This window comes from Borostomias antarcticus (genome assembly GCF_949987555.1).
Source record: "Borostomias antarcticus genome assembly, chromosome: 22".
NCBI lineage: Eukaryota > Metazoa > Chordata > Actinopteri > Stomiiformes > Stomiidae > Borostomias > Borostomias antarcticus.
Window position 1 is genome coordinate 9804294 of NC_140255.1, and position 26743 is coordinate 9831036.

Genomic DNA, 26743 nt, shown 5'->3' on the forward strand with positions numbered 1-26743 from the left:
CTTCCTGCCTGGTTCCCTGCCAGCAGAGAGGCTGCTTCACATCTGGACGGAGATTCAGACATTCCTCTGGATTCCTGCTACGTACTCACACACACACACACACACACACACACACACACACACACACACACACACACACACACACACACACACACACACGTACACATACACATACACACACACACACGCACGCACGCACGCACAGACACCTCCACCCCCACCTGTGATTGACAATTAATGAATCCTATTTGTTCTCTATGTGCAGAGTGACATGTAGTGTTACATCTTGCCACTAGGTGGCAGCAGCAGACAGCTGAGGACTATGAAGTGTTGCTGGTTTGGTCTGGTCTATTCTGTCCTGTGCTGTTCTGCGCTATCTAGTGCTTGGTCCAATGTCGTAGAAGAGGGAGATGTTCAAACATACACGCACGCACGCATGTACACACACAAACACATGGCCTTACCTGGCACTCTCAAAGGTGGCAGATGAAGTCTTTCCAATGGCTCCAAATCCCACACCCACAGCCAAGCCCTCTGCAAGAGAACACACACACACACACACACACACAAACTGTGTCAGACAGGGTCGCTCGAAAAGTAGCGTAGCCAGAAATTAGTAGGTGGTTGGGCACACGTGGTGCAAAAAATGTGAAGGTCTTATTTTTTTTGTTGGTGGCCTGTCTGAAGTGCACGAATACCCTGAATACGCAGAAACCAACTCTGAGTCGATATAACCTTCCCAGCCCGAGATATGGACGTTTCTGCTGGAGTCGTTTTCTGGCAGCCAGTTGTTTTTGAGCACCTCTTTACTCTCCGTATAAAGCTAGCATAGCTTAGCTAACTTTAACTAGCTTAGCTGGATTCGTTAGGGAATCCCTTGCTATTTTGCATTTAGTAAATATTCCTACCTTGACTTTTTCAATGTGATCCCTCTTCATTAGCCATGCGAACTGCTTTGCAGATCATCAGATGACAGCTTTGTTTTGGCCAGCTGAGCCAACGGCCAGCAGTGTCAGTTCTGCATCAGTTTAGTGAGTGGTAGCATAAGTGACTCAACTCATAAGCACCTCCGGGCTCGCGAATGTGATAAGATGACTGGGGGTGGGTGGCTTGCCTGATGAAATAATACCTACGATTTTGATGTAGGCTACGTATTATACATGGAGGGTGAATAATAATAATGCAATCTTTTAAAAAAATAAAAAATAATACACTCCACTGACTGACAGCTGCCTTTATTGTCTAGTTATGGAGCAGAGATCAGATCGGGTTCATTGCAGCCCCCCTCCCTCCTTTCATCACCACTTGCTTCCACAGCCTCACACACAGACAGGCAGACAGGCAGGCAAGCAGGCAGGCAGACAGACAGGCAGGCAAGCAGGCAGGCAGACACGCACACAGACAGGCAGACAGACAGATACACGGACAGGCAAACAGACAGAGACAGGCAAGCAGGCACGTACACAGACAGACAGGCAAGCAGGCACGTACACAGACAGACAGGCAAGCAGGCACGTACACAGACAGACAGGCAAGCAGGCACGTACACAGACAGACTGCCTGTTTGTTTGTCTGTCTGTCTGTCTGCAGGCAAGTAGGCAGACCCAAACCAGATCAATAGATAGATTTAGTCAGTGTGTGTGTGTGAGAGTGTGTGTGTGTGTGTGTGTGTGTGCATACATACGCGTGTCCGTACATGTGCATGCACGTGTGATTGTGTATGTGATGGCATACATGTGTGCGCGCGCACATTTGCGTTTCCAGACTCATTCAACGTCTTCATCCTTCTCCTCCAGCCTTACCTTTAAAACCTGGATTGAAACGGTTGAATCAGCTGTATGCATTCTATTAATTATCCTTTGGATGAGTCACTGAAGTGGACAGGTGGACAGCTCCTCTAGATGAACCACTACTCATCTCTCCACTTTGTCGCTGCCATGCCAACCAGCAGTGGCGACCGGATTGGGGGTAAAAACACTTCAGTCGGTAACGAGCCAACAGGGTTTCAGGTCAGACAACGATGTCTCTTATATTTGAACCAGGTCCTGTGGACGTCTCCACCCTGTGTCCGGTAGAGATCCCGCTGATCCCTGTAGAGGCCCAGCGCTGCTACTAACCCCATCTTCCTCTCTCCTCCCTAGTGTCTCTTCCTCTTGTACTATACCCAGGTCCTGGAGAGCCCCCCCGACACACACACACACACTACCGGTTCAGGTCCTCCAGAGCAGTGGTTCTCAACTGGTGGAGCCTCAGGACCCACATTTTTCCTTATCATGAAGTCGCGACCCAAATTTATTCCACAGCACTCAAATTTATTCCACAAAAATAGAAAAAGTCTGTGACACATAACACAACATTGGCACGCGCTAAGGTTAGCCCACATCCTGTCATGTCTCGTAAATAAATTATTTATTATTTATTATTATAAATTATTGAAATTATTCAATTGAATTGTGTGTGTCCTGCAAAATAAAAACCCAACATTTTCTCAAAGAAAAAAAAGAAAAGGGAAACCGCCCACGAGGCCGCGACCCAATCAAAACCCACCAGTTGAGAAACGCTGCTCCAGAGGACCCCGTGGTTCCTGGAGAGGCCCACTGTTTTCCTCATGTCCAGTTCCATCACACTGTTTGTCACCAGCTGTCCCTAATCAAGTCATCACTCCCCCACCCCCCTTTCTCTGCATTTTCTTTCTTTTTTACTTTACTTTATTTACTGTTATTTGTTTATTTAGGCAGTACAATGCATGATGAACACAGTGATCATCTGATAATGGACACAGTGTAAAAAATGCCCGCTGGAGGTGGCAATTGGAGCTTATCAGGCATCCCTGTGGAGGTTAGGGACATCGAGCATGAGTGGTCGGTGTTCAAAGCCTCCATTGCTGAAGCTGCAGCTAGGAGCTGTGGCCTGAGGACCATAGGTACCTCAAGGGGCGGTAACCCTCGGACACTATGGTGGACAGCGGTGGTCAGGGAAGCCGTCCGACTGAAGACGCAGGCCTTCCGGGATATGTTAGCCCGGGAGACCCCAGAAGCAGTTGCAGGGTATCGACTGGCCCGGAGGGCTGCGGCTTTGGCCGTGACCAAGGCAAAGCAGCGGGTGTGGGAGGAGTTCGGAGAAACCATGGAGAAGGACTTTCGGTCGGCACCAAAGTGTTTCTGGAAGACCACCAGACACCTCAGGCAGGGAAAACAGGGGACCATCCAAGCTGTACACAACAAGGAGGGGACACTGCTGACCTCAACTGAGGAGGTTGTTGAGCATTGGAAGGAGCACTTTGAGGAACTCCTGAACCCGACTAATCCACCCTCTACGATCGAGGCAGAGCCTGAAGATGATGGGGGGTCGTCAATTTGCTTGGAGGAAGTCACTGAGATAGTCAAACAACTCCACAGTGGCAAAGCCCCAGGGACTGATGAGATCCGTCCAGAAATGCTGAAGGCGCTGGGTGTTGAGGGGCTGTCTTGGTTGACACGCCTCTTTAACATTGCGTGAAAGTCTTGGTCAGTGCCAAAGGAGTGGCAGACTGGGGTGGTGGTCCCAATATTCAAAAAAGGGGACCAGAGGGTGTGTGCCAATTATAGAGGCATCACATTACTCAGCCTCCCAGGGAAAGTGTACTCCAAGGTGCTGGAAAGGAGGGTCCGGCTGATAGTCGAACCTCAGATCGAAGAGGAACAATGCGGATTTCGTCCTGGTCGTGGAACCACCGACCAGCTCTTCACTATCGCGAGGATCTTGGAGGGGGCTTGGGAGTTTGCCCAACCTGTCTACATGTGTTTTGTGGACTTGGTGAAGGCTTACGACCGGGTCCCTCGAGAGGTCTTGTGGAGGGTTGTGCGGGAGTATGGGGTGAGGGGGTCCCTACTTAGGGCCATCCAATCCCTGTATACCCAGAGCGAGAGCTGTGTCCGGGTCCTCGGCAGTAAGTCGTCTTCCTTTTCGGTGGGGGTTGGCCTCCGCCAGGGCTGCGCTTTGTCACCAATCCTGTTTGTGATTTTCATGGATAGGATATCAAGGCATAGCCGTGGGGAGGTGGGTTTGCAGTTCGGTGAGCTAGGGATCGCGTCGCTGCTATTTGCAGATGATGTGGTCTTGATGGCATCATCTGCCTGCGACCTCCAGCACTCTCTGGATAGGTTAGCAACTGAGTGTGAAGCGGCTGGGATGAGAATCAGCACTTCTAAATCTGAGGCCATGGTTCTCAGCAGGAAACCGGTGGCCTGTCCGCTCCGAGTAGGAAATGAGTCCTTACCCCAAGTGAAGGAGTTCAAGTATCTGTGGGTCTTGTTCACGAGTGAGGGAACCATGGAGAGGGAGTTTGGCCGGAGAATCTAAGCAGCTGGTGCGGTTCTGCAGTCGCTTTACCGCACTGTTGTGACGAAAAGAGAGCTGAGCCAAAAGGCAAAGCTCTCGATCTACCGGTCTATCTTCGTCCCCACCCTCACCTATGGTCATGAAGGATGGGTCATGACCGATAGAACGAGATCACGGATACAAGCGGCCGAAATGAGTTTTCTCCGGAGGGTGGCTGGGGTCTCCCTGAGAGATCGGGTGAGAAGTTCAGTCATCCGGGAGAGACTCGGAGTAGAGCCGCTGCTCCTTTGCGTCGAAAGGAGCCAGTTGAGGTGGTTCGGGCATCTAGTGAGGATACCTCCTGGGCGCCTCCCTAGGGAGGTGTTCCAGGCATGTCCAGCTGGGAGGAGGCCGCGGGGTAGACCCAGGACTAGGTGGCAGGACTACATCTCCGCACTGGCCTGTGAGCGGCTAAAGATTCCCCAGGCAGAGCTGGTTGATGCTGCTAGGGAAAGGGATGTCTGGGGCCCCCTGCTGGAGTTGCTGCCTCCGCGACCCGACCCCGGATAAGCGGATGAAAATGGATGGATGGATGGTAAAAAATGCCAGATTTAGCCCGGAGGCTATTTTCCATCCGTTCTCACGTCTGTTTGGCTGTCATACCTAGATTACTCAATATTTTCTAGGAGCTTGTTGCTGAGTGTGTCTTTTATTATGTCATATACATATATATCCTAAAATGGATTACTGGAATAGCTTACATAGTGGCCAACTGCATGCATATATGTAACTATTTGTCTACTCTATTTTTGATAGTGTTACGTTTCTTATGATGTCTCTCTCATGTAGAATTTATTCCATGCTTAATGCTCTGTTAAATGTTCATACAATACAATTAGAAAAAGAAAAGAAACAGCACACTCAATGCTGGGTGATTTATTCAGACAACGTTTTGTCTACAGGTGATCGTCTATAGGTCTCCTATATTGGCTTTTTTGGTTCCCTCTGGAGAAGCAATCCTATGTAGCCCCCCCCATCTCTCTTATTCTATCTTCTGATTAAAAATGAGACATCGCTGCTCTCAGCGTCTCGAAAACAACATGACCTTGCAAATGAAAACGGCTGCTCCACGTGGGATGGGTCAGTCTTGGGGGGGTCATCAAACCCCAACCCACTGCCTGACTCACCCACAGTTTGCACTGTCCGTCCGTCTGTCTTCTAAAGTCACTTTAGAGTCAACAAAAGAAAATGTCTCAGCAGAAAGGAGAAAAAAAAGATTTAAAGCCTTCAATGTGTAGTGTCTCCATTTAACCCCCTCCAGCCACCCCAGCTGTAACTATACCACTTTTAAACTGTCATACTGTCAGCATGAACTGTTATACAGCACAGCTGACATCAGTCTTCAATAAAGCTGTCATATATGTCACTATGAACTGGGTGCTGGGCTGTTATATGTCACTTTGGTGTAACAGCGCCCTCTAGCGGCCATCACGCTGCCTCACACATAGAGGCAGAACATCTCTGACACTAGAAACGCTCTAGTTGTCTGTCACCTCGGAGGGATGAACAACGTTTTGTTGTGTTGAACTTATGAAGAGGTGACGTTCCAGGAAGTGTAATTATAGTTTTCCTAGAAGTGTGTGACCGTAGAATTGAAATGCATCCATCAGCCTGACAAGTAAGTGATCCAAGGCTCTCTCAACTCCAACACACACACACACACACACACACACACACACACACACACACACACACACACACACACACACACACACACACACACAAACTCTCACAAACTGAAAAAGGTGACAAAGATGCGAACCTCCTAGGGGAGTCCGGGGGGATGCCTCTTCGGGAACACATCTGTTAAATATCAGCTTTAAAATGTAGGTATAGTGGATTTAGCATGAGGATAGGTTATAGGGATTTGTCACGGTCAATGGGAAGCACTGGCATTTTTATTTTGCATCTTTCTTCTTCCTTCTTTTGCTCCTGCTGTTGGTCTCACTTACTGAAACCTGTAGCACACTATAGACTCACAATTGACAAGACTGACAATCAGTCAGACTGAATTGGTTTAGTTTGAGTGACTAAATATCATTAAGACTTTAGTTGACTAAATCTAAAGTCTGACAGGTTTAGTTAAAGTCTAATGCTTTATTTAAAGGTGCTCTGTTAGATTTACTGCACTTTTTGTAAAAAATAAAATAAAATGAAAAAAATAAAATCCAGTATATGCAATAAATAGGTCCAGGGGAGTCATAATTATCTGTACAGAAAATAGAGCCAACAGTGTAGAGCCTGTGGAGCAAATGCAGAATTTCGAAGCCGGCCCGGCCCTGAGCCCCACCCCCTGAACAGCACATATGGAGTGAAAACGCCCACTTGTTTATATCTGATGCACCATTGCCCCATCTTGTGGCCGGAATTTTTTAAACTGAGCACCTTTAAGCGTTTCTCTAGAATTTACTAACTCATAGGCTACACCTGGGAATGCACACTGCGCTTCCCATCGCACGACAGAAAAGCAGGTCTAGAAAGTGAAAGTGAAAAAAGTATGCATAGCCCCATACAAACCATACACAAGTTAAACTGCACTAACCTATCTTATAAAACCCCTCCGCTGTCTTTTTACGTTTTAGTTAACGTTACCCACGCCATGTAGCTAAACGGGCCACTAGCTAGCATCGTTACGCTAGCTGGCTACAAGTGCTAGCTACTGTAGCAAGACAGCAGCTAGACGAGAGAACAGGCACCAAGGACAGAGGCCTTTCTTTTCAGAAGACGTCTTCTTATTTCATTCCGCGTGACACTGTTCTCACAGACCCAGAGGTTTGCACCCCTCTACACACAAACTCCTACAGCTCTAATCGATGTGAAAATATCACGCCCTGGATCTATCCACAAATACAGCTCAACCTCAGCCCGAGCTGACATGAACACGCGCGCGCACACATACGCGCGTGCGCGCACACACACAAACACGTGGGAGCGCATATACATACTGACATGAAAACACACACACACACACACACACACACACACACACACACACACACACACACACACACACACACACACACACAAAAACAACCCCTACAGCTCTAATTGATGTGAAAATATCACGCCCTGGATCTATCCACAAAGATACAGCTCAACCTCAGTCCAGGCTGACATGAACACAGACACGCACATGCACACACACAGACTGAAGGACATTACTTTAATCAATTATGGAGGATGTGTCACCGTCTATAACGATGTGCACCTCTGCAGAGTGGGCGGGGCTGACGGGACACTGGGAGGGTCTGGGGGGGCGGAGTCAGACCTGTCCTACGTTCTGAACCTTCTCAAATACTGAAGAGCACAGAGAGGACCTGGGGAGCAGGGGGAGGGGAGGAGGGAAGAAAGGAGGGAGGGGAGGAGGGAAGAAAGGAGGGATAGGAGGAGGGGGCAAAAGAGGAAGAGGGGAAGGGGAGGAGGGGAGAAGGGAGGGCAAGTGGCTAGATGCCGCTCGGCTCTTGTAAAGCACAGGCTTGGTTACAAACCCACCGCCAGCTCTTTAAAGGCAGACCCCCGTGCTCGACACTCTGCCTGGTCTGTACTGTAGTTCACAGGGCTGGTCTGGTCTACACGTTGTTAAACAGCAAGTACCCCGCGGGGCATGGGCCTTAGTCACTCGGGTCTGGAACCAGCTCCTTTCAACGCGGTACACCCTGCTCTGCTTCGAGGTCACGCTGTCCGATGGATTGAATACCAATGTCCAGAGTGTCTGTGTGCGTGTCCCTGTGTGTGTGTGTGTGTGTGTGTGTGTGTGTGTGTGTGTGTGTGTAATTGAGTGTCCATCCCTGCAGACGTGTGTTGTTGTGTGGTATTGTACTGTATGTTTTTCTGCGTGATGCATGAGCGTGCATTAAAAGTAACATTTGATGGCGACGTGGGGGGTGTGTGTATGTGTGTGTGGGCAGATGACTGCTCCGAGCAGAAATCATGTGTTGACCCGCACGTCCTGGGAACAAGCAGTCATCACGCCACCTGGAAGCGGATGCTGCTTTAGCTTGGCCTAATGACAAATAAGGAAACCAATCGCCTCGAACGTGTAAATCAATCAAACTTCCCGCATGGCGTTTTACTTCCACTAATTAGACGGACCACACACCGGCGCCAGGGGATTGATTGAGAGCCTTGTGTTCCTACAGGTCGATTAATTGCACAGCGGACCGCGTCCACATCGAATCAGAACGCCAGCCTGCTGGCTCGTGACACGAGGACCCAGCTGAAACCTACAGGAGCTAAGAAAGTAAACGGCCGTGAGCGTGGCCATTTTCGATCGTGCGAGGGTCGGGCGTTGGCTGCTCCGGTGACTGGCAATGAAGAACACACACCTAAGAGAGGGAGAGCTTCTGCCTCACAGTGAGGGGGGCTGCTGGGGCTTCACTGCTCCACGTGGCTGTGAGACCACATGATCTGACCGCTCCTATGCAGGGATAAAAGGACACTACAAACCAGGCCAGGTCCAGCCTGGCTTATGTACGTGGCTGGCTTGTTTCTGTTCATAAGGCAAAGGGTAAAGGTTGGAGTGAAAGGATCAACATGTGGAGGTTTGGGGTATAGTCTCATAAAGTCCTCCCCATCGGGTGGGAGTCCAATGCCCTGACCACTACTCTACTTGTGCAGTGTAGATCGCCGGGTTGGTTTTGGTGTCCTTCATGATTTTGGTGTGCTGGGACTACTGCCTCTTGTGGTGCCAACAGAGAGATGCAGGCCAACATTGTCGGGAGTAAGGGAGGGAGTAAGGGAGGGAGGGAGTAAGGGAGGGAGAGAGTAAGGGAGGGAGGGAGGGAGTAAGGGAGGGAGGGAGGGATAACCCGACAAACGCTAACCTAGCTGCGCGGCTGGTCAGCCACGCGCAAACATTCCGTTAGTGGAGACAGAGAGAGATGAGAGCTGTGAGTGGAAGAGAGAGAGAAAGAGAGGGAGAGAGAGTTTATGTGTGTGTGTGTGTGTGTGTGTGTGTGTGTGTGTGTGTGTGTGTGTGTGTGTGTGTGTGTGTGTGTGTGTGTGTGTGTGTGCGTGTGTGCGCGAGCGAGCAGTTCTAACCTGGAATGTTGTGAATGGTGATGGCCAGGATGAGGAGAACGATCCGTCTCCAACTGCTTGCTGCTTGCCCTGCTCCTTCCTGTTGCCTGACGCCAACTTCCTGTCCCTCTGTGTGTCCGGTGTGCGGTCCTTTCCTCCTCTGGTACACGTCCCCATTCTCAAGCTTATCTGCACGACAGAGGGCAACATTCACACAACATTCAAACATTTTGCAGAACATTCACTCACAGGTCAATCAACCAGTTAACATTGACAAACAGGCAGTGATTGGACAGAGGTACTGAAAAATGGATGACAAGAAAACCCAAATGTTATCCAGGAAAGAGATGACCAATTTGTATTTTTAGGAATGCTTTCATTACTAAAAAGCGCCCTAAGTAATATAATTAACAGCACAATCAGACAGACAAAATTAACAGTACAGAATTGTAATGCCACAAAAAAATGTCTAGGCTGATGAGACATAATAGATATCTGTAGTAAATACATTATAGTTATTATATTAAACATAGCGTTAACATGTGGAGAATGGCAGTGACCATGAGAGTGTGTAATGAAGTCTGCGTTATCAGTGACTGTGGAGGATTGTTTAATTCTGTCAGGGCAATTAGCGTCAACTAGTTTATTCATTTATTACCTTTTAAAACAGGAAACATTCACTGACAGTGTGATGCAGAACACAGGCATCCATCTTGTCTGCATGGCCAGACTGCACTTTTCACAGCTTATTGTCCGGTCCATAAAGGTTAAAATCCCCTACCCCCACCTCTCCTCTGGACTCAATGTGAAATCTGTCTTGAAGCGCCTCTTCAGCAAGATAAATTTGAAAGGTCAGTACTCCTCATCTCTCCCACACCTGCCAGCGTGGTCAAGCCTGACACGACACAGAGACATACACAGCAGACAAACTGACCAGCAGTAAACACAAAATCCATCCAATGATTTGCTCTGAATGCCAGGCCTTAGTGGTGAGGGATTTGAAGGGCTGCTGGTCGCTCCATTAATTACTAGGATTCACATTCAGATCAGGGACAGATTACGGCTATTTGATCAGGGGTAACAGGAGTGTGTGGTTTAGTGGACAAAGTTTCCACCCGTTAATCACTATGTCCCTTCAGAGGACTGAACCGCTCCTGTTCTGTCTGTCTATCCGCCCGTCTGCCTGTCTGGGTCTCTGGTGCCGTCCTGTCCAGTGGACTAGGGAAAACATGAAGAGGAAACTGTGCACTCTCACTCTCTCTCTCTCTCTCTCTCTCTCTCTCTCTCTCTCTCTCTCTCTCTCTCTCTCTCTCTCCATAAGAACATTATAGAAGAGAGTAGGGAGCATTCTAGAGAGAGAGAGATGCAGAGGAAGGTAAAGAGAGAGAGAGAGAGAGAGAGAGAGAAGCATTCAGGGCCGCGTTTCCCAGATACTATGCACCTTGGCGATCTACGACGCTTCTTAAGGTATACCTTGGCGAAGGGACAGTGTTTCCCAGACTATCCCGTAGTGGGCGCCTGAAGATACATCGTAAGGTACATCGTTGTCCCTTGTTGATGACGTTTTCAAGCCTTCTCATAATCATTTTGATTTTACCCCAATCTAATATTAACAAAAAGGAAGCTATGCCTACTAAAGCTGCTAATCTATTTATCTATTTAAGAAGCAAGGCGAGACCTTGTGATAGTTCCAATTCATACATTATAGTCTACAAAATACCCTATAAAATAAAGAGCATTTATTGGGACATATAAGCCTAGTCTGGGACTTCTTGAAAGCCCAGGGAAAAAATGATAATAATGATGATGACTAATGATGATGATGATAGCTAAATGAGTGACTGATTTTATGTGTGTTCTGAAAAGTTGTCATATAGCCTACCTCCTCAGGATGACCTACCACCCATTATGTTATGTTCAATTCATGGGTAGCGCGTCCTGTCAGGTAGGAAATGTTGATAGGCATTTCAAATGTTCCTACACGACACAATACGCTACTTACGAATTAAGCACAATATTGTTTTAATGTAGCCATGATGTATAGGCCTACATGAAGAACGAGTTGGCTGTGACACACCAAATAGAAGGGGACCTTGATTAATTACTTGTGTCTACCCTACTATGGGTCTAGAAGGCCTCATTGGATTAATCAATTCGCCTAATATCTGTTAGTATCCTATATAGTGGTGGGGTAGCCTACAGGCCAGAAAAGCCAAATGCCATCAAATTTCTCCTTTACATAAGAAAATGTTGCTCCTTTACATAAGAAAGTGTGGAATTTATATTATGGACAGTCCCTATATTTTATTTGGCTCAATACAATTTTAAAAGACAACATTCCCGTGTTGTGTTATGTAGGCTACACGCAGGTAGGGTAGATAGATGTGCGCTATATTGCAACTCTACTTTTATTGTACACTAATGATGTAAGGGTAGGGTAGATACAGTAGATGCACTATATTGCAACTCTCCTTTCTAAAAGTATGATTTTTTTCTGACCGTGCAAAAACTATAACGGGATGAACGGAGCGCATCGCTAAGGGACAGCTTACGATGAGTTCAGACCAATACAATGTATCTTCGGAAGGTACATCGTAAGGTCGATTTATGATGTACCTTGGGTAGAGCTGTTTCCCAGAGCCTCTGTTTCCTAGAGCCAAGGTATACCTTAACCTAAGAAGGCTCTGGGAAACTACGTGCCACTTAGAGGGGGACCTTACGACGTATCTTACGATGAACGTAGCGCTACAATGCCTCTGGGAAACGCAGCCCAGGTCCAGTAATATGATCAATTATGAGACGACGTGCCTGCTCAAAGATCAGGCGGCTGCAGGGCACAGCACCTCCTGGTGTGTGTAGCGTGTGTGTGTGTGTGTGGTGTGTGTGGTGTGTGTGTGTGTGTTTGTGTGTAGCGTGTGTGTGTGTGTGTGTGTGTGTGTGTGTGTGTGTGTGTGTGTGTGTGTCAAACGTCCTATAATATGCCGTAAATAAGATCCAGGTTGTCAAAAACGAGGATTCTCCTTTAAACATCTGTGCGTTGGTTGGCATCTTTTGTGTGTGTGCAATCGCATATTTTTGGTTTTGTTGAACTAACTTTATAGGGTAGGCTAGAGCAAGAGGGTTAGCATGGCTAGAGCTAGAGGGTTAGCATGGCTAGAGCTAGAGGGTTAGCATGGCTAGAGCTAGAGGGTTAGCATGGCTAGAGCAAGAGGGTTAGCATGGCTAGAGCTAGAGGGTTAGCATGGCTAGAGCTAGAGGGTTAGCATGGCTAGAGCTAGAGGGTTAGCATGGCTAGAGCAAGAGGGTAAGCATGGCTAGAGCAAGAGGGTTAGCATGGTACACCCGCCTCGACTCATTTTTGTTGTTGTTGTTGTTGTAGGATTTGTCAACGCGTTTCGACGCAGCAAATATCCGGAAGTGCAGACTTTGTGAATATACTTTGTTTACATGGAGTAACTATAGTCAAAGAAACCACATTTTTCTTTGTTTTGTGGGTGTCTATTTGTTGAGCCTAATGTTGTTCTAGGGTGGAATTGTCCTTGAAGAGGAGGTAGGAACACACACGCAGGCGCACACAAACACAGACACCAACACACACTATGCTGTGCACTCCTGGCCCTCAAACAGCCCACATAAAATTAGAAGGCAATTTGGGAACATAACATCCTACGCACGACCACTAAGAAGTGAAGAAAGGAGCAAAGACTTGGGTCGCTTTCGTAAGAACATGGTGTTCTCGCAGTAACCAAAGATACCCGCGGCATTGCAGATACAGTACAGTATATTCATAAAACAAAACGGCCGCCGCCTTCACATCACTTGAATCACACCGCCACGGCGGAGAAACGTCTTCTGAGCAGGAAACAAAGTCTGTGAAAAGTTCCCTAAAAATTTTTAATAAATAACGGCAAGAGAATTAAAGAACATTGTCTTTTTTACACTGTAACTGAGATACACCCCTAAGATATTAATTCGTACTGTTGTATGTAAATCAGATGTGGAGTAGACGCGTAGAAGCCCTAGTGGAGTTAATGTTTTCCTCGAACACTTCTCATGCTGCCAGGCCACATTCCGCAGTATCATGCTGAGAGAACTGAGCCTTTTTGCTGCCCTCCACCCTCCTCCTCCCGCCCGAGGTGCTAAACCCCCTAATCCCTAACGGTCAGACTCTGACTATGAACTCTGCTTTGTTCGGGCATCATGAAGTGGTTAGAGCTGGACGCTGGGGAAATCAACCTTGGTACAGAGTAAATAACCATTGCTTCTTCCTCTCCCCTCCCTCTTCTCCACCCCCTTCTCCCCTTCCGCTCCCGCCTCCCGTCGTCTCTCCGCCATCCCCTCCGTCTTCTGCCTCCCTTTCTCCATCAATCCTTTCCCTTCATCTCGCCTCCCTCCGTCCTTCCGCCACCCCTCTCTCCCCCCTCCCTCTCTCTGTCTGTGCTCTGCTCAGGCCCACCCCTCTCTCCCCCGTCCCTCTCTCTGTCTGTGCTCTGCTCAGGCCCACCCCTCTCTCCCCCCTCCCTCTCTCTGTCTGTGCTCTGCTCAGGCCCACCCCTCTCTCCCCCCTCCCTCTCTCTGTCTGTGTTCTGCTCAGGCCCACCCCTCTCTCCCCCCTCCCTCTCTCTGTCTGTGCTCTGCTCAGGCCCACCCCTCTCTCCCCCCTCCCTCTCTCTGTCTGTGCTCTGCTCAGGCCCACCCCTCTCTCCCCCCTCCCTCTCTCTGTCTGTGCTCTGCTCAGGCCCCGCTGGCTGGACCGGACTGGAAGAATGGTGGTAATTAGCTACAGGAGGACAGGAGCCTGCAGACCTGCTCTGGAGACACATTCCTCTTAATGGAGACAATGGAGAAGCTACACACACATACCCTACGTGCACGGAGAAAGCGCGCACGCACACACACACACACAAATGAACCGCTCAGAGTCAACAAAAACAACAAAACCTTGTATTCATGGGTACCAAATGTAGTCCTAGACCTGCCATCTTTGTGTCCTCCACAGGTGTATCAAGTGGTCTAATTGGCTCTAGTGCATAGAATCCTATGCAATCAGACAAATTGACACACCTGTGTAGGGCACAAATATGGCAGATCTTGGACTACATTTGGTATCCATGAATATACACATACAGTACAAAGCAACACACACTCTCACAGACACCAAATGGCACATACACCACGCCCCGTCACCTTCCATACAAACATACAACACACACACACACACACACACACACACACACACTGGCCATCTTTACTAAGTGATCGTAAGACAGAAATCTAGGCTTACCGCCATTTCCACACCAAGTTCGGCATTTATCAATTTGGACGTGAGCGGAGACTGCGACCAAATCTCCCGTCAAGCCTCAGACCGTGTGCGCAAGTTTAAGAACTATCATGAGACTAGGGTTGCAAAGGGGCGGAAAGTTCCCAGTAAATTTCCTGAAAATTTCTGAAAATTTACCATGGCAAGTTATGCTTAGGAATTTGGGAAATTTTGACCTTTTTTGGTAGCCTTTAACTGCTTTTTTCAACACATTTTAATTTTATTTTATATACTTATTTTAGGATTTTATGCCGTTTTCATCCAATTTAGTAGCCAATTGACCCTGACCTAGCATCCAATTACCCGCTACTAACTGTTGAGGATTCGTCACACAGCCCAGCCGGTCAGCAATGTGAAAGGGAGAGACAACTCCTTGACTATCTCAGCTCACAACCATGATTCCAACACCAGACAGGGTAGCTGTTGTGTGACGAACTCTCAAGCCGAGATTAAACTAACCACCCTCAGGGAGCGGTGGCCCAATAGGCCACTCCCTCTGGGATCCGGTTATACTCGGATCTGGCGAGACCCCCGGTTCCTGGTGGGGAGCTGCACCAGAACACGATGCATTAGACCGCAACACCACCACAGACCACTATAGCAAGGAACATAAATGTAGCCTAGTTGGGGGAAAAACAACAGCATGACCTTGGTTAAAACAACCTGATTTCCTGCAAATTCAGTTGAATTTCAACCCTGTACTGTGCATTCATCCATCACATGTGCAGTGTATTCTTGCATGACATGCACAGCTAATTCCTAGCATCCTGCACACTAAGAAGGCTGTAGCATCCATTCATGTTCTACTCACAAATAGATTAAGCAACAAATGTTTGATAGATCACACGTGGACACTGTCGTACCATCATTTCAGCGATCGGATCTGCGCTCCTTTGATAAATGAGGGCCACTGCCTGAGGCACTTATTGTCGTACACACGCACGCACACACACCGGCACTCACACACACAGACACACACACACACACACAAACGGGCCCATCAGGAGAGCGTGTGCCAAGGCTCAATTTCAGAGTGGACTTTCTATCTAGGCTTGGTTAATTGCCAATCTCCAGCAGGGATAGGCCTGCTGCCCGTCACTCTGACTGGCAGCTTGTTAGGATTGTCCAAACCGCGTGTAATAGTCAAGATTTCGATGTAGACTAATCATTTAAAAAATAAAATAGAACAACTCTAACAAGGCTTTTGAGCCAGTAGAATGAGGACTCCTGATCGCCCCCTCCTCCAGACAGACCGTGTGTTACCGTCCAAATACTTTTGGTTCACAAGCCTTGTTAGAGGTGGGAACCAAGCCTCAGACATCTCAGACAGATAAACACAACTTTTATTTTGGACCTGTTAACATTTTTTAAATGATAAATAAATAATCAATACTTTTGGGGGGGAATACCAATACTTTTATTGTGCACCTTTCTAAAAGCTCTGTGGATTTTAGTTAAGTTTAGTTCACGGCTCTTCTCTGTCCTGGCCCCGCTGCGGTGGAATGAACTGCCCACTGACGTCAGGACAGCAGAGTCACTGCCCATCTTTTGCCACAGGCTCAAATCTCACCTCTTCAAGAAGTACTACCAGAACCCTCCCTCTTAAGCACCTATTGTAAACCTACATTTTCAAAATTTAAATCAATGATTATGCACCATTGTACATCTGTTTGCAACTGCTTTTAGTCTTTCTTTTTTTTTTACTATTCTGAGATTAACAGTTTTAGTTACTGTTTTATATACCCTCCCGTGTACCTGTCCTTTTATTGTTTGCTATTGTTTGTGTATTGTTCGCTCGTCGTCACTGTAAATGAGGGCAACCTCAGTGCCTCTCGAGCATAAATAAAGGTTTAAATAAAAAATAAATAAAAAAATTAAGCACCTATTGTATTTTTAGTTTGCTATGCTTCACTTTGCCGTCAGCACTAGATTATGTTACTTGGAGTTACTTGTTTTAGAAAGAAGATGCACTTCTTTCACAAGTTGTTTTGGCTAGAAGTGTCAACTAAATGACTGTCATGTAATGTAAAAATATATTAAAACCACAAATGATTACATCATAGCTTAAACATTTTTTTGCCAAGGATAACACAATAAAGGCTTATTTCCGTTTAAGTGATGACAGGTGGTGGAAGAGTAAATGGCTAGGTAACATCCTTCAACAATAACCCAATACAAATAGAGTAAAAATGTATTTATGTATGTGTGTGTGTGTGTGTATGTATGTATGTATGTATGTATGTATGTATGTATGTATGTATGTATGTATGTATGTATGTATGTACAGTATGTATGTATGTATGCATGCATTATTGTTTTTATTACTATTATTATTATTATTATTATTATTATTATTATTATATTATGCAAATGATTAATCTACATCAAAATCTTAACTATGGCACCATTAACACTGAATACCTCAGACTCTCTAATGGCCCTGGACAGGTTAGGCTGGACACCCACACACCTGGAGGCATACAGTACGCATGCGCACAAACACACACACACACATACACACACACACACATATGCACTCACGCATGCACACACATGCACACGCAATACCTATGACGTACAAACATAATCCCTAAACCACCCTTTTCCACACAGGCAAGGCGCCAAACCCCGTCACCAAGAGAGACTTGCATGTACAGTATTTGTCACCAGTGTGCCTCATTAAGGTCTCCGTCGATCTAGGGACCGGGGGGACGAATTCATTATTTACTACGACTATCCTGACTATTAAACAGATCCCTGGGTGACACATCACCATGGATCCAGGAGAGCAGGTCTGGGAACAGTCTCTTGCTGAATATAGATGTGAGCCAGCGACACACAAGCTGGGGTTAGGAGTCACCGACACACCTAAAGGCACTCCTAGTCGTCACTCAAAATCAGCGCCAAATCCTGAAGTGTGATGCCAGTTGCTCTGTGGTTGGCTACATCTGAATGAGGTCATCATTTGGTTGAGAGGATGCAATAACAGGGGGGGGGGGGCTGGCCCAAATATTCACCTGGCCAATGAAAGATCTTTGTCTCAAGGTCAATGAATGTGGCTAATGCCTTAGCTAGCATTAGCTAGAGATGGCGCTAAAAAGGCAGACGCTCTGTGAACCAAGGTTATTATAGTTAACGAAAACTAACTAAAAAATGAAAACAAGGTGTGAAAAAACATTTTAGTTAACTGAAATAAAAATAAAACTAGACTTCCCACTTCCATTCATTGTCAAAGGGGGGAAGTGAAACCGCCATATCTCAAAGTGGTAAGGTCACAGAGGCATGGTTTGGACTGGCATAAAGCTCTGGACCTAACAAAGCAATAGCCAAGCAATACCAAACACGTCCTGCTCGCATAGGCATGTGCGCAGAGCCATGAAATACATTTATGGGTGGAGGTCTGTGCTCTCTGAGCACCATTTCTAGTTTCCTTTCTGTCCCTCCCTCCCTTCCTCCCTCCCTCCCTTCCTTCCTTCCTTCCTTCCTTCCTTCCTTCCTTCCTTCCTTCCTTCCTTCCTTCCTTCCTTCCTTCCTTCCTTCCTCCCTCCCTCCCTCCCTCTTTTCCTCCCTCCCTTCCTCCCTTCCTTCCTTCCTCCCTCCCTTCCTCCCTCCCTTCCTCCCTTCCTCCCTTCCTCCCTCCCTTCCTCCCTCCCTCTCTTCCTCCCTCCCTTCCTCCCTCCCTTCCTTCTCTCACTCATCCCCTGACTTCCTGACCCCGTCTTCTCTGCGCACTGCTGACCAGCTAGAATTACCTTCCTCATCCTCTCCTTCATCACGCTCCATCTCCACCATCCCTTCAACACACACACACACACACATGCCCACACCCACTCAATAACAACACCCACCCACACATGCATGATTCATACCCCTTACGTCATAACCAGTGTACCAAGCTCTGTGTCCCTTAATAACAACCACTTGCAAAAACAAATAAATTAGTATCCATGAATAACAATCCATCGCCATTAAAACAAAAACTCTTAAGTGGAGAAAAGCGGCACCATCATTAGCACCATCACAATGCAATCAGTTGTCTGGCTCCAATCCGCACAAGGTTGCCACGGCAACAGACATAAAAGAAACACGGCCGCATGCTATTTTTTAATCCTGAGAGAAATAAACTCCTTTTTTTTTACATTTTTCAAGGTTTTTTGACCTTTCTGGACAGAAGAGTCATTGGAGAAAGAGAATACAGGCGAGGAAAAAGGGTAAAAAGTAGCACTTTGTGCAACAGCCCCACTCATCCTCATCTCCAGTTGAAGTGAAGCTGAACAGGGTGATGATCAGCGGAGGTCAGGGCTGATGGACCACTCTGCTATTCAGGCACAGAGGCAGTAGAGCAGAACAGCATGACCAGAGATAGACCAGGAAGATAGAGTCACCGGAGATCAAGTAGGCCTATTTGGACATGCACTGGCTGTTGTGTGTGTGTGTGTGCGTGTGTGTGTGTGTGTGTGTGTGTGTGTGTGTGTGTGTGTGTGTGTGTGTGTGTGTGTGTGTATGTGTGTGGGTGCAGGGCTCTAAGCTAACATTTTTCACTAGGAGCACATGTGCTCCTAAATGAAAAAATGTAGGAGCACAGAAAGAAATTTAGGAGCGCAACGGAAAATTAGAAATAACAGATTTTTATTAGCAACACACACATTAGGCCTACTGCCAACAACAATAAACAATAATAACCTGCTCACCATAGGAGCTCTCATCCTCTCCTACTATACTATTCCTACACACTTCATCAGGTGCATTGGTCCTAATGAAGACTATACTATTCCCACACACTTCATCATGTGCATTGGTCCTATTGAAGACTATAGCCACTATTCCCACACACTTCATCATGTGCATTGGTCCTATTGAAGACTATAGCCTACTATTCCCACACACTGCATCATGTGCATTGGTCCTAATGAAGACTATGGCCCAATCCCAATACCCCCCCTTTAGCCCTAGCCCTTGGCTCTACCCCTACATTTTGCGCGTTCACGCGTAGGGTAGTGTGTCCCATTCCTTTTAGCTTCTAGGGCTAGGGAGCATATCGAGGGCTAGTGGACGTTCAAACAGTCCTCCAAAACGAGGGTTTTCAGATTCTGACTTGAAACCGAGGGGTATATGACAATTCACACAATGCTTTGTGAACTTAGGCAGGGATATGAAACATAGCTGTTGGTGCCGTGAAGAAACGTGGAAAGAAAGCACAATATCTTCGCAAATAATCATTCAAAAATTGTAAAATCCTTGGAAAAGCTTAGTTTAATGTAGATGCAAAGGAACATTAGTCATTGGATCGTCATGACACACATTTAAGGAAAACGCTTTTTACGATGTCGGCATTTCATTGCGTTTTGATGTGGATCCAGTAAGTTACTGGTAGGCTACGGTGCAATGTTGAATCTAATCGAATCAATAATTTTTGAGTGACAGTTGATTCGACTCCCCCCCGGCCTCAACGAATTCCTCTCTCTCCTTGGTTCCACTTTGCCTGGCAAAATACGATTGAATGGGCTTCATTTTGTTAACGTTACTGGCAGGGGCATTCGGCGTCTGCACAGTCGTTTTTAAATGAGTGCAGCTGAGCTGTCATCACGAGAGTTCTGCGCGTTGCAGGTTGCAGTCGTGGGACTTGTAATATAAAATAAAATAAAAAAAAGTTGTGGGACTTGTAGTTTTGTATACCGGTGCACGAAACTTTGACTAGTTTGATCCAATTTGCATGGATTTATTTTAGGCAAAAAATGCGAGTGAAATAGTTGAAAACAGTACTTGCACAGAGTGCTCCTAAATATTTTTTTCTGATCGCACAAAACTATTTTTAGTCGCAAATGCGAGTAAAATGGTCGCACCTTAGAGCCCTGGGGTGGGTGGGTGGGTGTGTGTGTGTGATGGAGAGAGAGGGAGAGACAGAAATAGAAACTTCTATATCTGCTAGGGGAAATAGAGCAATATGCGAACACAGCAGCAAGATTTGTGAGCAGTTGTGACAGGAAAAGGACGTCCAATGGAACACAACCACCGTAAAGACTGCCAGTCAGTTTCCCTGCACACCACACTGATCACTGCACATACTGTTTATACATACTTTACATGCAAACTGAAAAGTTACAATTTAAATACATTAGTAAATATTACACTTACTTATTGACTCAATTCACCTATTTGTATTCACATTAATATTTTAATATTTTTGTGACCTTGTGATGTTTGCTTTGGCAATATATAAAAATAATATAAAATAAAAATATGTTCCCCATGCCAATAAAGCCCTTTCAATTGAATTGTATTCATAGAAAGGCATGGGAGACATGGCAATACAATTGGTTATAATTGTGAAACCATGTAAATTTGCTCGAGCAAAGTACACCTATTTCCTTAGCCTTTGACGATAGCACCAGTGGTTTTGCGTGACCAAATTAGAGCCCATGGTATGAGTGAGTGAGAGAAGCCATTTCGAGATAAAAACCTTAGGAGATAGAGGAGGGAGAGAGAGAAAAAATTCAGAAAGACAAAGAGAGTGAGGTGGAGAGAGAGAGAGAAGCAGCTGTATTTGTTTCGGGGTCTGTGATTCCCAGATCATTTAGCAACTGAACATCTCTCTCCTGAGAAACTATCAACAGACAAACTATTTATCAGCCCAAGAGAAGAGAATAACACCTATTCTTTACCCTGGAGTCTCTCACCCTCCATCTCCAGCTCCAAGTCAAACACGAGTGAGTGTGTGAGCCAGGGTTTTACTGTCACATGCAGTAGACCTGAAAGGAGTCAACAAGATGGCTCCGCTGGAGCAGATATCTCAACTATGCTCTCTCAGAGAGGTGTGTGTGCGTGCGTGCGTGCGTGTGTGAGTGAGTGAGAGTAGAATAGAATGAAATAAAGGGAAAGTAAGGGGGGGGGGGGGGGGGGGGATTTGGTATCTTTCGGTCATGGCACATGTGGATGTTAACTTTCATGCAACCATTGGCGACTGTTGCCAGGTAACAGCCGGATCCTGACGCGGACGCAGAGGTAGATGTGAATCTGATCTAGCTCACCATCTAGAACCACACACGCGCACACACACGCGGACAGACAGACACACACACATACAGGCTGGGTAAACAATAGATGGGACTGAACCAAACAACGTGTTCCATGTTGATAAGAGAAAGAAGAAAGAAATCAAATAGAGGTGGAGAGGCAGGGAGGAAGAAAGAGAGAAAGATAGGCTAGTCTGGAGTAAAACGCCACCAAACATGGGCGGAGCGTATTGTAACTTTCAAATCCAGCTGCATTTTAACATTATTTCATCGGGAACGTACAGTCGGGACTAAATAAAAAAACTCATTCAGCTCAGCAAAGAAGAAAACGAAAAAAGTGAGTTAACGTTAAGTCCTACAGTTAAGAAGTTTCTGAGAAGCAGCTTCTACGTCTTCTTCAGGTAACATCATTGGGAGTGTACGCCAACTAGCTAACGTTAGTGCTGCTAAAGCCCTATTCACACGGGACTAGTGTTACCCGGGGACCTCAGGCGATTTGTAATTATTACGGAGGTCGTCTGTGTTCTTAATCCCGTGCGTATCTGCCATGTCCGTGATTTGTAAAGTAATTATTCCACCGCAAATTTTAATTTTATTACAATTTATTGAATACATTTAAACTTATTTTCATGTTGTTTCTACTTCCCTCATTCAAATGTTTGGCTACAGCACTTTTGACTGGGTGGGCCACCTGTCAATCTGGGCGGCACTGGCCCACCCAGGCCGCCCAGTGTTGTCTGCTTAGAGAGTCACCTTGCTTTGAGAGCCAGAGCGTGCGGTTTCTAAGATAGTTGTTCATGAAATTTCAGTCTCACCAATGTTACCCACACCATTTGTCCTTTTCTGTTTTCCTACCTGACTGTTTAATTATTTTACAACTATCTTTGTAGTTCGTTCTCATAAGACCATTACCATTTGTTTCTGTGTGACATCACTTCCCTGTCCTGTTCGTCCTGATTGTCACTTCCTCTCCCTACGGCTATAAGACAAGCCCATTCATACCATTCTGAGCTGGGAAACACTTCCTGTTCTAGAATCCGGTTTGCAAATCGTAACCCAGAATAAAACTATCGTCTTTGTTTAAAACCAGCTTGATTGACCACTCGCATGTTCTTTTGATTATCTAACTTAATCTAACTCGCATGTTCTTTTGATTATCTAACTTAGATTTTCATTCATAAGTGATGGAATCAACACAATCTCATCTAATGGTAACCTATTGATTGAATTCACAATGGCAATACATACCGTCCACATTCATATACCACACATCTGGGCTGCTTGAGAAGTGAGGTGGCAGTTCTAAGATGGCTGAGGAAGAAATCACTAGTTACCATGGGAACCCTTCACCACAAACAAGCCGTAACCTGAGATGAGAGGAAAAGGAGCAGGTGGATAAAGCCAAGGTGTCTGATTCGATAGGAGACCCCGATCACCCAATCAAATGACGTCACAGAACATGGAGAACCCATATTAGCCAATCACCAGACAGGATAGCGTGGAGATGCAAGCAGCCAGGGCCAGGAGGGTCCGGGGGTGGGTCCTAGGGAGGGGCTGAGCTGATGAGAGCTGACATCATCAAAACATAAACTAATTTTTCAGAAACTCTGGTGTAGAATTTATAGTATACAGGGTGTGTTGATAATGGCGATGATAATGGATAATATACTCCGTCATGCTGGCAAGGTGGGATGTTGTTATGTGAGGTTGTTCTCACCAGGATACCCATCTTTCATATCCCTGTCACTGCCTTCTTCCAACATTCTGCCACAGACACTTCCAGAGGGCACTGTAGCATCCACACACACACACACACACACACACACACCACTATTTACCGGAGCTCCGACTCAAGTCTATGACAAATCTCAATCTAATCCCAGATCTGCACAGTTAACCTCTGACCCAGCGATCCCCACCTACCCGTCCGAGGTTCTGAGAGCAGCCTTTAACTGACCACGGCGCTTACATCTCTGAGACGGGCAGGCCCGGGACCACTGGCGTCTCACCAGAGGAGAGATGATCGGACCGACGGCACCACTGTCACTGAGCAGCGCGGAGAGTCGGCGCTGTGTATGTGTCCCCCTAAAACGGGTCATGGCCCTCTACGGTCACCTAGCTACAGTTTAAGCGGCGCCGACGCAGCCAGCCAGGTTCCGTGTCGCGTGGGACAGTGACCGGCTCCCGGTGCACACCCACCTGGAGGAGGGGGGGGGGGGGGATCCTGGACAGCACACCGTGTTCATATGTTTGGCTGTGCTTTCACGCACACATGCACACAGCCCTAAGGCGTAAAGATAATGATGCATTAGCGATCTCATAGAGTGATTCATTTCCTGTTTGGGGGTGAGGATCTGAACTGCAGGATTCCCATCATAATCACTGTCCGACCGGGGCAGGTCGTCATCATCATCATCATCATCGTCATCATCTTCACCTCTCTTCTTCTCCTCCCACTCACAAAGCCGGCAATCAGCTGGATCTCATCTTCACTAGACACTGTTCCACCCCTAACCTCTCTGTCACTCCCCTCCATCTCTCCGACCACTATTTCATGTCCTACTCCCTCTCCTCCCCTTTTCCACTGTAAATCCTCCTCCTACCCACATGGTTACCACCCGTAGCCATCTCCACTCGCTCTCCCCTACTAACCTTTCCTCTGCCGTCACCTCTGCCCTCCCCGCCCCTGAATCCTTCTCTCTCCTACCCTCTGATACTGCCACTGATCTTCTCCTCTCTACTCTTTCCTCTTCTCTGGACAATCTCTGTCCCCTCACCTCCAGGCCTGCACGCCCAACTCCACCTGCCCCATGGCTGTCGGACTCAGTGCGTACTGATAGACGGAGCCTGAGAATAGCTGAGCGTAAATGGAGGAAAGGCAGACTCCCAGAGGACCTTCTTAATTTCCAATCTCTTCTTTCAACATTCTCCTCCTCCCTGTCTGCTGCTAAAGCTGCTTTCTTCCGCTCTAAAATCCTAACCTCTGCTTCCAATCTTAAAAAACTCTTTGAAACCTTCTCTTCACTACTCCAGCCCCCACCTCCTACTCCCAATTCCTCCCTTCTCCCTGATGATTTGGCCAACTTCTTTGACAAGAAAGTTAACGATATCAAGACTGCCAGATTCACCCCTCTCCTAAAGAAACCATCTCTCGACCCCTCTGATGTCTACAGACCGGTTTCCCTTCTATCCTTTCTATCTAAAACACTTGAACGTGCTATCCTTAACCAACTGTCTTCGTACCTCTACGAGAACGACCTCCTAGACCCCCACCAGTCCGGGTTCAAGGCTGGCCACTCAACAAAGACCGCCCTCTTTGCAGTGACGGAGTCACTCTCTCCTCTGTCCTGATACTCCTAGGCCTGTCAGCATTTGAGACGGTAGACCACCAGATCCTCCTCTCCACCCTTGAGGAGAAAGGCGTTACAGGCTCTGCATGCTCCCTCCCATGCTCCAGGTGACATGGAGCGGGTCGATGTCGGAACCGCGTAGTCTGACTAGGGGGGTTGCACAAGGGTCTGTCCTGGGTCCTCTACTTTTTTCCCTCTACACTACATCTCTGGGCTCTGTCATCTGTCGCTCGCATGGCTTCTCCTATCACTGCTATGCCGATGACACCCAACTGGTCCTGTCATTTCCCTCTTCTGATACACAAGTGGAGACACGTATAGCTGGGTGCTTGGCTGACATCTCGGAGTGGATGACGACACATCACCTCAAGCTCAATCTGGACAAGACTGAGCTGCTGTTCCTCCCGGGGAAGTCCTGCCCGCACCGGGACCTGGCCATCAGAATTGAAGACACAGAACATCGACTTGGACTGCAAGGAATCAGGGTGCCCTGGATGACCAACTGTCGTTCTCCGCACATATCACATCCGTCACACGCTCCTGCAGAGTCATGCTCTACAACATCAGGAGGATGCGCCCTTTCCTCACTGATGAAACGGCGCAGGTACTCATTAAACCCCTGGAACTTGTCCAGAAAGCTGCTGCTCGCCTGATGTTCAACCACCCCAAGTTCTCCCACACAACTTCCCTTCTCCGTTCCCTACACTGGCTCCTTGTAGCGGCTCGCATCCAGTTTAAAACTCTGGTGCTAGCCTACAGGGCAATGAAAGTGTAATATCCTGGCTGTGTTGACCTGTAATGTGTTTACCTGTCCACTAGATGGAGATACCAGGGTTGTGCTCTGTACACTATATAGGTGCTTCCTGTTTCATTGAATGCCTCCTCCTGAGCAACCATGTTTTCCTTGGCTACTCGGCTATCACAGAAAGGAACAGCCCCTTCCTACCTCCAGGCCATGGTCAAACCCTACACCCCCTCCCGACTGCTATGCTCTGCTACCTCGGGGCGAGTGGTTGCCCTGTCACTCCGAGGCCCCTGTGGTCGATCGACACGGTCGCGGCTCTTCTCTGTCCTGGCCCCGCAGTGGTGGAACGAACTGCCCACTGACGTCAGGACAGCAGAGTCGCTGCCCATCTTTCGTCGCAGGCTCAAAACTCATCTCTTCAAGAAGTACAACAACAATGCTCCCTCTTAAGCACCTATTGTATTTTAGATTGCTATCCTTGCACTTTGCCTTCAGCCCTAGATTATGCTCTTAGTAATTTGTTTTAGAAAGAAGATGCACTTGTGAGTTCTGGCAAGTAGTAGTACATTGGCTTTTCCTACGTTAAATGCAATTATTGTTAGTCGCTTTGATTAAAAGCGTCTGCTTAATGACTGTAATAATAATCATCATCATCAACATCGGCTGATGCAAACGCAGCCGGAGGGAGTCGGAGACCGCCAGCCCTGTGAGCTAACTGTCTGAAGGAGGTGAACCTTCACCTCATGCGCCGGGGATGTTGCAAGAACAAATTTGATATTAAAGTTCACAATGAACTCCACTCCAGTTTGGCTGAAATGTTTTATAAGAAACGGGTTTGGGTGAAAAGGGCTGTTAGTGAAGTCCCTCCGCTCGGCCCTGTGCTCACACAGAGACTCCAATTAGGACAAAGAGCAGAAGCCAGAAGAATGAAGTGGAG

The 26743-nt window shown here is 47.1% G+C and overlaps 1 protein-coding gene across 2 annotated transcripts in view; it reads right to left on the minus strand.

Moving 5' to 3' along the window:
• Positions 1–460: 460 nt before the first annotated feature.
• slc39a11 (solute carrier family 39, member 11) overlaps positions 461–26743 on the minus strand; it is a gene marked incomplete at its 3' end in the record, with an annotated part of 72294 nt that continues 46011 nt past the window's right edge. For both annotated transcript variants that reach the window (XM_084455899.1, XM_084455898.1), the window contains exons 6-7: positions 9400–9567; positions 461–534 (exon numbers count right to left, since the gene is read on the minus strand). In XM_084455899.1, the coding sequence (XP_084312025.1) occupies positions 461–534; positions 9400–9567 (242 nt within the window). The remainder of the gene's footprint in view (positions 535–9399; positions 9568–26743) is intronic.